Consider the following 16,456-nt stretch of genomic DNA (forward strand, 5'->3'; position numbering starts at 1 on the left):
AATCCACAGTAATTAGCATAGCAAGTTAGCACACAATCAAACATTGATATGTAGGAAAGTGATCAATAAAAAAGTCAACTTAAGATGTAAAACCAAGTAAGCATAATCAAATGATAATATACCAGATAGCTATTGGAAATAGTGTCAAAAGGCTATAACACAACACATGCAAACAAACAAGATCATTGCCATGTTTAGGCATCCAATGACACATATAGATCTAGGACAAAGTACCAAAATGAAACCTAAAAATTAAAGTAAAGGTTCCAATGAAATCTAGTAGAATGGGTATGGTGTCACCATTCTCATATATATATACATAAAGATACAAATCCATCAAGCATATTAATGCCCGAATCATGACTTGTGTGCCATGACAATGGTTGTAGGCCTTTCCTCTAAACTTATACTACCTAATTTTAAACTTGCAATCTAGAAATTTCTTTATGTATTTTTAAATAATCATTTTTACCATTGAATTGTGGTCTGTCGACCCTAGATTTGGAGGTATTTTCCTTGCCATTGCTCACATGATAGGTAATGAATTTTTTTCCAGTACTACTGGTTTATCATTTGTAATGAATGAGGTGCATGGGAACCAGGGGTTAGAGACCTAGTCACACTGACCAAGGTATAAAAGATATAAGAGACCCAATTTAGGGTATCCAGATATAATCAAGAAGTGGCTCTTCACCTTCTCCTTTAGCTTCCATGGCTTCCTTCCTTTCATTTATTTCTCTCTCCACTCCTAGTCGTTTTCTCTCTTCTTCTTCCTCTCTTTCTATCTCTTTTGCTCATTCTCCCCCCCTCCTCTCAGCCTCATTCATTACAAGTGGCATTAGAGCTTCAAGATTTGGTCCCTTTTTCCGTTCCTTTTTCTAAATTTAGCTTCCTTTTCAAATTTGAAAACCTTAGTTACTCAAGCAGTAGGTGCAAGTATAGCAAGGAGGACTACAATTAGTGGCAACTTTCTTGAAGGCAAGTGGGACCATAACTAGAGCTTTTAATACATCTGGAGATAAAATGGTTAATTTGGAAATTCATCACTCTTTCTTATGAAACTTTTAGGGATTTCAAGAAAATTTTGGAGGCTCAAGAGTTAAAGGAGAGCAAAACCCTAGTTACTTTTTGCTCAAAACTTCTCTCTTCATTTACAAATTACCATGGCTACCATCCCCAAGAATCCTCAAAATCTTCATCCCCACTCCTTTAGGATTTCCAAGACTATAAGAGGTAGATTCTATGCATCCTAAGCTTACCATTGAGTAGTGATTTAAGTCCCTTAGCTAATGTGTGGCCTCTCAGTAGACCCCCACATTTTTCAGTGCTTAACTCCTAAAGAGCAAGCTCGAGATCAAGCACGGGAGCCCCCACCATTAGAGAAAACATCAAAATCTTGAAGATTCTACCCATTGAATGTATTTTGCTTACCCCAAGCTGAATTAGGCTTTGATTCATTGTTAGATCATGCTTCATCCATCTACTTCAAGCACATTGAAGATGTATGTTAATTCAATCTTAATCTCTCATTTTAATCCAATTGATCCTAGAACACCATATTGGGGAATATGGGAATTTCCCATAAGTTTGGGATATGTGGTCAAATCTTTGGATTTATCATAACTTGAACACTATAACTCAAAATCAAGTGCTCTATAGCTCAATACATTCCATTTTCCAAGTGCTTTCCAATGATAGGTCATATCATATGGTTTTGAGAAACCTATGGGCATGTTATCAGTGTGCCACCGTTTTAGTATTCAAAAAATGGGAATTGGGATATTCCCAAACTCACTAATATTGTGTGCTAGTCCTCTTTTTGGAGATATTAAGGATGTACATTACCTTGTAAGTAGAGTTCTTAATTGAATGCATATTGCCCACATTGAATCAATGGCTTGCTTGCTTTCCAACCATATTCCAATTCACAATGATAACTCTATCCATAAGAGATAGCTAGGGAGTCATTGGACTACCAAGGCCTACCCAAGCTCTCGTCCAATTCTTGCATTTCATGAAAAGGGCTCATGTTTATTTTTCCACTTGTATGTCATGCTAGTTGAATATTTAAAAATATCTACCATCTATACTCCGAATGAGGTAAAGGATGATGTCAAGTGAGGTGACAAGCCTAAAGAGAGGTGACTCTCCCTTATCACGTAAGACCCTCAAGGGGTGTACAACCTAGCCCAAGGGGAACTTTGCCCACCTCTTGGTGATGCAGAGCTCAATACTTGTATGTAGATGTAAGTATAGTCCATTTTTTATAAAATACCCTATGATATGAGGCAGTTGCATTGATCAAGTCATCCATATATGACACTTCATGTGTATGTAGTCAATGCAAGATGTATGGTATTGCGGCTTCCTCGTGCAATAATGGTATAGAAAACTAATGGCTAAATCTACTGGGAATCATACTCAGTATGCTATGTATGTTGATTACTATGATGCTTAGGCTCCTCAGTCCTTGAGCCACTTATACAGTGTGAATGTGTACTGGGACATGCAATACTTTAATTGTGGGGAAAGTCATAGAAAATCTACTATAATAAATTCTACATCCCATCTTGTAGTGAATCCTATAGCTAATCTTGAATAGGGTATATTTTCCTTTTATTTAAATAAAAATTCTCCCCAATCAGAGTTACGATCTAACAAATATGGCCGTTTTTGTGCATTATCACTGTGGATAGTCTACTTGAAGTTACACCCATTTTACTCATAGTGCATCCTATGGACTACACTCAAATGGCAGGGTAGAAAGGAAAAGGCAAGGCCCATGATGAGGTTCAGAGGGAGATTAGAGACTCCACGGCCTCAATGAATGAAAAATCCAACTCACCATAGGATTATAATGGTAATATACAAGAGAAAGTGACCGATATGGACCGTTATAGGATGTTCAATCACACCCTTTGCTTGGAGAGGTCAGTCATAAATATATGTATGTATCACGTGGGTTCAACATAAAGGATTTTTAAAGTATAATTTTTACACATTTTTTACATACAGAAGGGACATATAAAGGGATTACTTACATATTGAATAGAAAAGGATAATGTTTTATTAAGGAAAATTTTACAAATAAGGATATTTATAAATAAGCCTTGAATGCAGGTGATATAGAGGATATACATATAGTGAATTACCTGGTGTCATGGTGTTGCACATCCACATATGGAAAAACTGTACAATCTCTACAAGATTTATAGGAAGCATGACTAGTTTACTAGAATAGTTTGAAATTTCTAGTATCATTTTTAGATGAATTAATTACCACTTAAGATAGATCCAAACATATATTGTGACTTATTTTGAAGGGAATAAGTGCTCCAAGACAAAAATGGAGAAAAATAATGTGATTTACAAAAATTGTTATTTTTTCCTATTTTTTATGGATTTTCATAATTTTATCTACGTTGGCTTATCGATTCGATGTGTTCCGATCATTTGAGTACCTGAATGCTGTATTCAAAGTGCATATGACAAAGTTATGATCCAAAAAAGTTGCAGACATGCATAGGGCAGAAAAAACAAAAATAGTGAAAGGCAGTGAAAAGTAAAAGTTTGTGTTTTGTGATTTGTGTTTGCTTTTAGCAAAAGCATCCCATAGATAGAATAGATCTAAGTAAAGGATTGTAATCTCTATAAAAAGGAGTGAGAATCTATGGATGAGTATAGGAAAATTTAGAGTAATTGTAATCTTGTGTCTTGGCAACAAGAACGTGAGAGAAGTTACTAAATCGGGAGCTTTAGCCCAAAAGGCACCCGTAAAGTGATTTTGTAACAGATTCCTTGCATGTTTGAGAGCGCCTTGAGCTGCTTATTACAAGCGCTTGAGGAGTTTTGTGTTGTTGTTTTACAAAAAATTATTATTCGTAGGTTTCTTATTTCATTCTTGGAAGTTTCATTATTCTCGTCTCTTGTCTTGTGCTTTTGGAATTCTATGTTCCATGGCAGTTGAATTAAGAATACCTCCACATTTCTAGTGAACCTAACGTGAAAGTGTCACTTCTGATTGTTGAGATAGGACACTTTGAATAATCCACCCACTTCATCAATTGCTTCTTCCTTTTCAATTAATGAGATGAAGACTTTATTGCAAACTCTTTCTTTAGCCATTATGATGCAAAATAAACAGATACAGTTATCGATGCAGCAGTAGGAGCAGTTACATTAGCAACAATTGGATCAACAATAAACAGTGCATCAAGAACAAGAGCATACGCATGGTTTAACCAAGGCGATCGAGTCTATAATTAGTGAGCACAAATTATTTGATGGCTAGAATGTTTCAACCTATCTTAAAGCCTTTGAAAGCCAGATGCACTTCTTCGGAGTTTCGTCCAATTGGAGCAACTATTTTCTACGACTTGTCATGCCTACTTTACCGATTAGAGTGATTGATTTTTTTTTTGCAAGACTCTAACTTGAATGTTTTCAAGAAAGCACTCCAAGATGAATATTTTTTGGAGGATTATGGTATTGCTACACGGAAGACATTTAGAGAGTGGATCTATCAGCCCAACAAAGGACTTGTCACTTCCGAGTTGTTGCAGGAGTTTGAAGAGAGATAGAACCAGCTGGATGCACTAGAGTGAAGAGCTTTGAATTGGGAGAAAGTGGAGTTATTATTTCATGCGGTTAATCCTGCAGTTCAGGATGCATTGGGAGAGGTTTTTGAAGACCGCATGCAGCAACCTATGGGATTGAAGACGGATGGGCAAGATACTATTGATGTGGGCTCTACATTGACAAAGAAGTGGAGATGGAAGTCTCGCTTGTGGAACGACTTGCAATCACCTCCAACGATATCTTCTCCTACCTCGATTTCTCCTACTTCTCCTATTGCACCATCCACTACTTCTCCTATTTCTTATCATATGTCTTTGCCGACTTCTATGCCTATGCCTATTCCTATTGCGGTTGTCAATAGACCATCTACAAAACCAATTGTTGAAGATACGATGGAGGAGATTTTAAAGAACTTAAAAGATCTACAAAACAAGATGGCTAGAAAAGAGCAGCACACCTAGCTCCAGTTTCAGCCCCAACTTTATCTATCCCTGCAAATTCTTCCAGGATGGCGAATTCTTAAGGAGTCAAAGTGCTTGTTGAGGAAAAGTGTAAAAGAGATAATGATCCAATTTCCCAGACTTCTTCTTCAGAACTAGAGCAAAGTATGACTGATGTTCAAAAGCCGAAAGTAGGGAAAGATCAGAAAACCTCGAAGACAAAAGATCCAAAGTCGGAAAAGTAACTTGGATTCAGGCTACTTCTCGACATTGAAAGGACTATGGACTTCAAGAAGATTAATGAGAATACTTCTGATGAGAAGATTATTGATGATCTCTATGACATGATATCATGCTCCAACACTATGAAGAATCTTTTAGCATTGCTGAAAACTGAGAATCAAGAGTTGTCATATGTCTTATAAGTCAATTCTCTGGCAAAGAGTTACAAGATTGCTAATTTCATGCTGCAAGAAAATTTGGATGCTCAGAATTCTCAACAAAAAGTATTCTTTGTTGAAATTTTGTAGAAAAAATAGTTGGATGTTGTTTATACACAACAAAATTTGTGTTTACTAGGGTATTTACAACAAAAGCTGAAATTTGCAAGTTATAGCAAAGAAGATAGAGTACAGACAAAATATAAGTCAGTTGACCAGAATGTTAGATTACCTTTGGACAATGATGATGATTTGTCTATGATGGAAATGGATATAAACATCAATGTGAACAAGGCACAAACAAGACTTGTTCCATTGAAAGGGGAAAGAGAGTTTGGAGTCATGGAATTGTCTAAAGTTTTGTAAAGTTCAACCAACCAAAGAAGATCTAGATGTTATGTAGAAGATTTTTGTAGGAGAGAAGACCAAGCCAATAAATGTTGTGATGATCTACAAAGACTTAGCTGCTTTGATTTGTCTATATGATCCAAGAGGATATTGTGATATCCTATGTCAACTTACCTACTTGTCATATTACCCAGATGATTTCCCATATAATCCTAGTGGGAACAATGTTGCGAGTGGTAAATAAGTTGGCACATGATAGAGGATGTGCAAGTTGGGAGGGTGCAGATATTGTGGTGTTGCACGTCCACACATGGAAAAACTACAAAATCTCTACAAGATTTATAGGAAGCATGATTGGTTTACTAAAATAGTCTGAAATCTCTAGTATCATGTTTATATTACTTAGTTCCTACTTTAGATGGATCCAAATATATACTCTGACTTATTTTGAAGAGAACAAGTCATCTAAAACAAAAGATGAAGAAAATGATGTGATTTTTGCAATTCTTTTTACGTAGAGTTGTTGATCAGATTCATTCAAATTATTTTGAGTACCTAAATGATTATATTCTGAATTCATATAACAAAGTTATGATCCAAACAAGTTGTAGACATGCACAAGGCAGAAAAAATGAAAATAGTAAAAAGCAGTGAAAAGCAAAAGTTAGTGTGTGTTTTGTGTTTGCTTTTAGCAAAATCATCCCATAGGTAGAATAGATCTAAGTAAAGGATTGTAATATCTATAAAAAGGAGTGAGAATTAGTGGATGAGTACGGGCAATTTTAGAGTGATTTTAATCTTGTGTCTTGGCAATAAGAACACAAGAGAAGTTACTAAATGGGGAGCCTTAGCTCAGAAGGCACCTGTAAAGTGATTTTGTAACAGATTCCTTGCATGTTTGAGAGTGCCTTGAGATGCTTATTACAAGCGCTTGAGGAGTTTTATGTTGTTTTACAAAAAATTTATTATTCTTAGGTTTCTTCTTTCATTCTTGGAAGTTTCATTGTTCATCTCTTGTCTTGTGCTTCTGGAACTCCTTGTTCCACGACAATTGAATGACAAACACCTCAACATTGGGACCCTTTGTCAGCATGAAATATGTCAATGGAAAGCTAGACAAACATGGTTGCCAATTATTGTCAAATGCTCTAAAAAATCGATCTTGAGATCAAGAAAATTGCCCTATCTAACTCTCGGACTTAATAGACCTTGGAACACCTCACCACTCTTGTATCCCAGTGAGCCATGACCTCAATATAAGATAAGGCAAATGATTCCAAGTGTGAATCACGACGGCCTCCACTATTGGACCCACATTATGGTCCACATGGTATTTGTAAAGCTAAGGGCATTCCCTCTTTGTTTAGATGACTTAATTCCTACTTTAGATGGATCCAAATATATACTCTTACTTATTTTGAAGGGACTAAGTCATCCAAGACAAAAGATGAAGAAAATGACGTGATTTTCACAATTCTGTTAGCGTAGGCTTGTTGACTACGTTCATTCCGATTATTTTGAGTATGTGGATGATTATATTCCGATTTCATATAACAAAGTTATGATCCAAACAAGTTGTAGACATGCACAGGGCAGAAAAAACGAAAATAGTGAAAAGCAAAAGCTAGTGTGTGTTTTGTGTTTGCTTTTAGTAAAAGCATCCCATAGGTAGAATAGATCTAAGTAAAGGATTGCAATCTCTATAAAAAGAGTGAGAATCAATGGATGAGTACGGGCAAATTTAGAGTGATTGTAATCTTGTGTCTTGGCAATAAGAACACAAGAGAAGTTACTAAATGGGGAGCCTTAGCCCGGAAGGCACTCGTAAAGTGATTTTGTAACAAATTCTTTACATGTTTAGAGCGCCTTGAGCTGCTTATTATAAGCGCTTGAGCAAGTTTATGTTGTTTTTTTACAGAAATTTTATTGTTCTTAGGTTTCTTCTTTCATTCTTGGAAGTTTCATTGTTCATCTCTTATCTTGTGCTTCTAGAACTCTTTGTTCCATGACAGTTGAATGACGAACACCTCGATATTGGGACCCTTTGTCAGCATGAAATCTATCAATGGAAAGGTAGAAAAACATGGTTTCCAATTATTGTCAAATTCTCTAAAAAATCAATGTTGCGATCAAGAAAATAGCCCTATATAACTCTTGGACATAATAGACCTTGGAACACCTCACCACTCTTGTATCCCAGTGAGCCATGACCTCAACATAAGATAAGGCAAATGATTCCAAGTGTGAATCACGACGGCCTCCACTATTGGACCCACATTATGGTCCACATGGTATTTGTGAAGCTAAAGGCATTCCCTCTCCTTCCACATTTGAGGATTGGTGGGCCCTCCCACAGTCATGATGAGTACACTAATAATCAAAAAATTATCTTCACCTCTCTCCATCTACAAGGTTTTGCCCACACATGGTGGTGCTAATTAGCCATGAGAATCATCTGTTTGTCAATGGCACGGTACTTTAATATGCACATGATTCAAGTCTTTGTATCCCTGGTGAAAAAATAATGATTGGGAAGACGATGGTATGGTATCAAATTAACCAATGTAATCTCACAGTGCAAGAGTATACAAATTACTTCATGAACTTAACCATATACGTTGAAATTATTAGTGATGATGCAAGATTACACAAGTACATCTATGGGTGAGAGGCTAGCTTGTTGGATGATATAATGGCTCACAGTCTTCTACCTTATTTGATGCAATCAAATTGGCTGAAAGATATGCAAGGAAGTACTATAAAAATGAGAATTTTTAGCAAGGTTTGTGACGGCCCCACACCCCATTAAGTCTAGGCCCTTATGGGGATGTTATTTTAGGTAGTCCCATGCCTACTAACATCTCCAAATACCTACTTACCTCCCCTTTCATATTGAAAGAAAACAAGGTACTTTTGGAATAGTACTTAGCTCTATTAGTGAGGGTAAATATGCTGAAAATAAACTCTAAATTGCAATAGTCCCGAGTGATCTAAGTGCTCAAATTTTCCTCTCTCTAGATGTTGTAAAGAAGAAAAAATGAAAAGGCCTATATTTTAAGTATGGTGATAAGTACATGGTAGACCATACCTCAAAATACCCCTACAAGACAAGGTCAAATTTATAGTATATATGTAATGGAAGATTGACATAATGATGATGAGGAATTAGATGGCTTATTGTAAATAACTTTACACATGTTGAAATTGAGGAGTATGTGAAGGACTTGGACCAAGAGGAGTCCTATGATCTAAAGGATTAGTTTCCCTTTGATGTTGGTGGCTTCCACCTCATGATCTTAGTTTGATCACCCTTATTACTTCCCTCTCACCCCAACTACCACTTTCCTTTGCTCCATCTCAATGGACTCATGTACTAGCTCTAGGAGTCCCAACACTATATATTCAAGGAAGCATTAATGGAAAGCATATATTTCTCCTAGTGGATAGTGGTAGTATATACAATTTTGTTAATAAATCATCCATTGATCAGTTGAAATGCACCCCTATAGAATTATAGCACCCCTTGAAAGTTCAAGTAGCATGGACAACTAATACCATGTTGAAATCATCCATTGATTGGTTGAAATGCACCCCTATGGAATTACAGCACCCCTTGAAAGTTCAAGTAGCATGGGTAAAATTTCTATGGACTTTTCTCAGCTTTACATGGAGTTTATGATGCATGGACATCTCATTTGCTTCGAGTGAGTTCGTGAATATGTTAATTTTCAACTAATTATAGTAAAGAAACTCAAAAAAAAGCTTAGGAAATGCTCAAAGATCTTCCTCTTGCACTTGAATATTAAAAATTCAGATAATTCCTCCAAAGTATCCAAACATTTAGCCTTAAAAGCCTTACTAGAGAAGTATGATGATTTGTTTCAGATGCATATAGCCCTTCTCTCTAATAAGAGGCAAGTGGACCACCCAATCAATCTAGAGCCCCATTCTAAGCTAGTGAACAAGTCCTCTTATAGTCTCTCCAAGTGTGAACATGAAAAAGTTGTAAAGCTTACTTGATATGAGGTTTATTAAATCGAGTTTCTTACCTTATGCATCTTCAATCCTACTAGCTAGTAAAAAAGAAAGATAGCTCTTTGCACATGTGCATTGACTATAGGGACTTAAATAAGAATACAGTCAAGAATCAGTATCCTATCCCACAGATTGATGTCTTGTTGGATGAATTGAAAGGGGCACAATATTTCACTAAGATTTATTTGCACTCTAGCTATCATAAAAAATATATGCAGAAGAGTGATGAGGTCAAAACGGCTTTTAGAATTGATTGTCGGCTTTATTATTTTCTAGGTATGCCTTTTGGATTGACTAACGCTTCCACCACATTTTAGAGTCTCATAAATAAAATCTTACACCCCTTTCTTTTCAAGTTTTTGATTGTATCATTTGATGACATTCTCATTTACCGCAAATCACAAAAGGAGCACTTGGCACATGTCAAAAAGGGGTTTGATGTCTTGAGAAAGTATAGGCTATTTGCTAAGGAAATCAAGTGTCTTTTCATGCAAACATTAGTAGAGTACTTGGGGCATATTGTTAGTGAAAATGGCATACAATCTAATCCCAAAAAAATACAATGTGTTAAGGACTAGCCCACACTATCCAACAGAACCCTTTACATGGTTTCCTTGGTCTCTCTTCATGTTATAGACGTTTCATTAAGCATTATGCCACCATAGCAGCCTCTTTGACAAATCGGTTAAAGAATGAATCATTCTTTTGGAATGGTATTTCTAATCATAGCTTTAACTAGTTGAAGGAAATGCTTAATTTAGTTCCCATCCTTGTATGCCCTAAGTTCTCAAAAGAGTTTACCATTTAGTGTGATACTACTGGTCAAGGTTTTGGTGGTATCTTGTTACAAGAGCATGGTGTGATTGCTTTTAAGGGTTATAAGCTTAATGAAAAGGAGATGCAAATAAATGTTTATGGCTAGGAGATATTAGCCATCCCTCATGATGTAAGAAATGGCACCATTACTGGTATGGCAACCAGATTAGAGTGAAGAGTGATCATCGAGTCCTCTAGTACTTCTTGACTCGGTCTACTTTGACTCCTAAGTAGAGGAGTTGGGTGATAGCTTTTCAAATTTATGATTTTGACATCTCTCACAATAGGGGCAAAGACCATGTAGTGGCTAATTCACTATCAATGATGTGGGTATGCAAAGTGTCTTTATCTTAGAGTTACATAGTGATTGGATTGAGGAGCTCCAAGAGGACTATCTATTGAATGAGGACTTTATCCACATATTTTAGAAATTACAATGGATTGAAACTCTCAATATTAGCTTAAAAATGGTCTTATATGGTCCCATGACAAGATTGTCATCCCCACACTTCTCTCTTTACACAAAAGATCATGGAAGAGATTTATTCTTACTTGATTGCTGCTTATTTGGTGTTTTCAAAACATATGATAGGATTGCAAAGAGCTTTCACTAAAAGGGACTATGGAGGGATACAAAGGATTTTGTGGTTAGTTGTGTTCCATGCTAACATAATAAGGATAGCACTCTTAGACCTCCTAGTCTCTTATATGCCCTATCGATTTGTAAAGGAAAATAGACAAATATCACCATGGAATCCAAAATTGGCTTGCCCATTACTAAGAAAGGATATAATAGTATGAAAGTGATAGTTGATTGCCTCACTAAGGTTATCCACTTTACTCCCACTAAAACTCAATATACCGCATGTCAAGTTGCTACCCAATTTATGGAGCATGTGTTTAAGTTACATGGATTACCACAAGTCATAGTGAATGATAGGAATGCCAAGTTTAAGAGTAATTTTTGGTAGACAATTTTCACACCTATGGATAGATAACAAGCTTTCTCTATCCATGGCATTTCACCTATAGATTGATGGTCAAATCAAAAGGGTAAATAAATGACTTGAGACCTATCTAAGGTACTTTTTCCATGATGTACAACACAATTGTTATATGTGGCTCCACTTGGTTGAATTTGCATATAACAACTCCACCTACTCTAGCATTGGAGTGTCTTCTTTTCATGTACTATATGGGTATATGATTTCCCTCCCTATTGTTCTATTAAATAACAAGATCAGTCCCTAAAGTAAAGAGGAGTTAGAGTGCATACATGCCTTGCTTCAACAATGCAAAGTGAATCTTTAGAAGGCACAAGATCACATGAAGCTTTATGTTGATGAGAAAATAATGCACTTGAAATTCCAAGATGAAGATTTGGTTCCATTGAAAGTGCCTAAGTCCTATCAATCCACTCTCAAGGAGGGTAGCAGTAACAAGTTGGCCCATTGTTTCTATGGTCCCTACCAGATTTTCAAGAGATTCGGTGACTTGGCTTACTACTTAGAGCTTCCCCCCACCACCAAGATTCACAATGTGTTTCATGTCAGCCAGCTGAAGCCCTTCATTGGCACCTCACTAGACTATGTGGAAGAGCTTCCTCCCATAGATGAAGAAATGTATCATTCAGTATATTCATGAGGGATTCATTGTGCAGCAAGATAAATACTTGAGATCTCAATTTATCAAGAAATATCTCATCAAATGGCAGGGCTTGCCCTTGGAAGAAGCACCTTGGTGCTCAACCCCTATCATGGAAAAGTTTTCTCACCTCTAAGAAGCCCAATTGATTGAAGACTAGAGGGATATGCCCCATTTTGAGCCCACACTAGGTGTAGACTACACACTATTTTAGAATATTTGTATATCTACATTAATTAGAGCCATGCACTTTATATATGGAATGAAAGTGCTCAGCATAAGCTCCTATTAGTAGAGTGCATGTGTACTTGATTATAACATGGTACCATATAAAGGGATGTAGATTGACCATACTTGATTTTTACATGTGTACTCTTTGTAAGAGAATATTGATACACTTCAAGAGTGGAGTTTGTGCTCTTGAAGCATGACCACATCAAAATTATTAGTGTAAACGTAATTCTAGAAAAAATGTCTTTTGAGCTCAGCATTGAGACCCTTAATATTACTTGTCACCATCTTAAGTTGCTCTTGTATTATTCTTGGAGGATATATTATCTTTCTCCATGCTCTCAAATCCTTTGCATCCAATCCTAGATACTCTTGACCCAGTTGCTCCATGGAGAAATTGTTGAGATTGTTGAATGCACTAGCTCTTTCCTTCGATTGCATTTGAGATTGTAGCCTTATTCTAGAAATTCCACATTTACTGGGGGCCTATCCCTTGCCATTCTCCATCAACAACTTCTTTGTCGCTTATTTATTCTAACCAGCCCATTGATATCTAAGCTATGGCATTCCCTACGACCTCTACCTATGACCTTGTGTTGATTAGAACTATAAGCTTACTACTGCTTTGCTCATTAGGAAAAAGCATTGTACTAGTGCCCAACAGGGAGGGGGGGGGTGGAACTCATAAATATGTAAGCGTATCACATGGGTTCAAAAGAAAGGATATTTCAAATATAATTTTTACATGTAACATTGTACCATATAAAGGGATGTGTTTTATTTTGGAAATATTCATAGATAATAGTATTTTTACATAGGCCTTGAGCGCTCATGATATAGAGAGCTTGCATATATAAACCCCTCAATTAGTGCCCCTATAGGCTCCACTAAAAGCATGCACCAACGAATTTACTCCAAACTAGCCTGATTAGCAAATTGCCCAAAGTGGGAATATCTAAGTCCAATAAGTTAAGGCTTGACTTTATTAGTATCCTATTTTAAGATCACCTTATTGTGATGAGGGCTAGCAAGAGGAGGAACATAAAGAGAATTACCAATCCCCTTCACAATATCACATAAAAGACACAAATATGTGGGTAGCTCACGCAACTCCACCCATAGCAGGTATTCCCTCTTGAGGCAATCTTTGCCAATTGACTACCAATGCATGATATACACCAGATCAAGCCCTTAGAAGTAGACTCTTTGATCCAAAAAATTCTTTGCTACCTTAGTTTTGTTAGAGAAAATATTGAAGGACCCTCTCCCCGCATAGTGAGATCTGATCCACAGATCCTGCTCCACCCAAGGTTATGTTGAACCATATTGCTACTTCGACTGCCTTGGGAGGCTTCCCTGTCAAGAACGCCAAATTAAATACTACCTTATCATTAAATCTAAGAACGCTCACAATGACTTAAGCAGCGTCCAATATCAGTCTCTTAGCGACACCTTCTTATCTTCCATATTCCTACGAATGATTTCTGCCAACAGGTCCGAAACCAACTGCAGATTGGCTTCCATACGCAGTTTGATGTCTTCAGAGATACCGATCGACTGGTTTCTCTCTTGTTTTTCCACAAACTCCGTTGTTTTCAGTCATTCGACTCAACTCCACAGTCTTTCTCTTAAGCATGGTCGCAGATAAGCAATCCTCATTGATTAGCTCTTCATTGACCTAAAAGCTTTCCTCCATTGGCACATCATCTTCTACCCGGCTCGATCTCTCGGCTTACCCCTCTTGATTACGCCTTAATGATTACTTAATGAGAGTACATGTAACGTTAATGGGCAGTTCCTCTTCTCTTTCTCTCATCAAGCTGCAACCATATTCGTTAAATACATCTTTTGAGGTACATTCTTTCGTAAGTTTTGAAGGCTCGTTTCGAATTTTCGCAATCCATTCGACATCAAACCTTGGTTTTTTCGTGAACATTGTGTAACGTGCTTGCTTTTTTTCTTTCATACTACGTATGAATGCAATCATGTCTATTTCTCAAGTTACTATAAGTAGTGGAGAGAGAGAGAGAGAGAGATTTGCGAGCTCACTTGTGGCTGCGAGAGAAGAGCGCTCATTTGCAGTCGGATATCTCCAAGAGAAGAGGAAGGGAAGCCAAGCGAGCGAACCTCCTCAAGGAGCCCCTCCTCAGCTGAGGCCAGGGCCTTCTCCACCACCTCCACCTCCACGTCTACGTCCTCCTCATCCTCTTCGTGCCCCTGTTCCTCTCCTGCTCTCTCTTCTGAACTCTTTTGCGCAGCCATCAGCAGCCTCAGCATGTCACCATAGGTCGCCGGCTCCTGCAGCACCAGCATCGCGCACGTGTCGCCGGCTCTGGTTCCTGCATGTGTCTTCCGGCTCATGCAGTGAAAGGTCCTGAGGTAGTTGGTCCTCAGGTCACCAGCTGGGATGGCCTGAGCCGTTGACCGGACGTGGGCCCACATGTGTGTAGTCAGCCGCACGTGCGCAGTGGACTCCACCACCCTGCATGCCACAGCCTTTCGGGACCTCTCGACGAGCCTCTTGAGGTGCATCCTGCAGTTGTAACTGCCCCACAGCTCATCCATCTCTCTCCTCGATTGAACATCCATTGAGGTCCCATAATAATCCCCGTCTTCTTGGCCCTCCTTAGAGGCCCGACCATCTCCATGAGCCGCATACTTTCTTGGCCTATATCCAGCTTCTTCTTGGTCCTCCTTCTTTCGACTATCTGCGCGAGCCGCATGCTTTCTCTCGCACGTGCAAAACCCCCGCATATGCTCGTCGAACATAGGTAGCTTCATCTCCTCAAGCTCGGCCATGGCTGCTGCCTGCATGGCTGCATGATCATAATCTCCACGATGATTATCAGACTTATCGTCGTCGTGGTCGTCGCCATCATGATCATTATTGGCGCAATCTTCCATAGCTGAATTACACTCCTCTCTTGCCAAGGCCTGCAACCTTCTGTCCCTCTCGAACTTCTGCTTGAGCAGAGAAAGCCTTCTGAGAACAAAGTTCAGATTCGCGAACTCTAGCATATTCGTGTCACGAGTACCTGTGCATGAAGTCGCCTCGGCGGAGGAATATTTAGCAGCATACCTAGATGAGGTTGAAGCGCAGGTTGAAGCGCTGGTTGGCCTGTTGATGCAGTGCGTATTTCCATGGGAGAGTTGTGCCCATCCCGGCCTGCAGATGTTGGCGCGGCAGCCACACACATGATCCGCGTCGTTGTAGCAAAGGCAAGCTCCAACGCTGCATATGTGATGGGAGGTTGGGCTGGAAGATACGCATCGGCACCGGAACGGGCATGGTGTACCTACAACTGGACTCCTCATTTGTCATCAGCCGCGTGAGAGAGAGAGAGAGAGAGAGAGAGAGAGAGAGAGAGAGAGAGATTGGTTTGTGGGGCGTCTTTCTTCTCATATCTGCGCGGCGATCAGCGTAACTCCCGGAACCGTGACATCACCTACATCATCCTTTCTTCCCAAGACATTTTATAGGCATCCCGACTCCTATTCGACGGGTCAGGCTGGTTATACAGAGTCCGTGCATTTCCTTATATAATGTGTACGAAAAATCCCATCAAAATGGTGTGGTTGGCTGGCCCATTGGTCAGGGCTCAATAATGCCACCTGATAGGTCAAGGGTTTAAGACTTGCCATAAACTTTGTGAAAATTTTCAAATAAAACGAAAAGGGTATTGTCATCTTCTGGCTTGGGCGCGCATTTGACCCTCGAGTGTGGCAGATTCCCTACCGAGATCTATCCGTTGCGTTTGTAATGTGGAACCAACCAATCACCAACATGTCACCTTGATGCCCCTTGAGTTTGCACATCGAATTGTCCATCAGGACCTACGTGTAACTGGCCTTAGTGGAGGCTCAAAATTCAAATATAAGGGGCTTCTCTAGACCCCACATAGGCGACCCTAGTGGAGGCTCGGA

The 16,456-nt window shown here is 38.6% G+C and overlaps 1 protein-coding gene across 4 annotated transcripts in view; it reads right to left on the minus strand.

Annotated features, from left to right (window-relative positions):
• LOC148026152 (uncharacterized) overlaps positions 1-15,968 on the minus strand; it is a 145,424-nt gene extending 129,456 nt beyond the window's left edge. For 3 of the 4 annotated variants that reach the window (XM_087692195.1, XM_087692194.1, XM_087692196.1), the window contains exon 1: positions 14,582-15,968. In XM_087692195.1, coding sequence (XP_087548321.1) covers positions 14,582-15,847 — 1,266 coding nt within the window. In that variant the 5' untranslated portion in view covers positions 15,848-15,968. The remainder of the gene's footprint in view (positions 1-14,581) is intronic. The other variant, XM_087692197.1, reaches the window with a different exon arrangement.
• Positions 15,969-16,456: the final 488 nt, after the last annotated feature.

The sequence above is a fragment of the Lygodium microphyllum genome, chromosome 14, assembly GCF_053477565.2.
Source record: "Lygodium microphyllum isolate KBCC chromosome 14, Lygodium_microphyllum_v1.1.10, whole genome shotgun sequence".
Classification (NCBI taxonomy): Eukaryota; Viridiplantae; Streptophyta; class Polypodiopsida; order Schizaeales; family Lygodiaceae; genus Lygodium; species Lygodium microphyllum.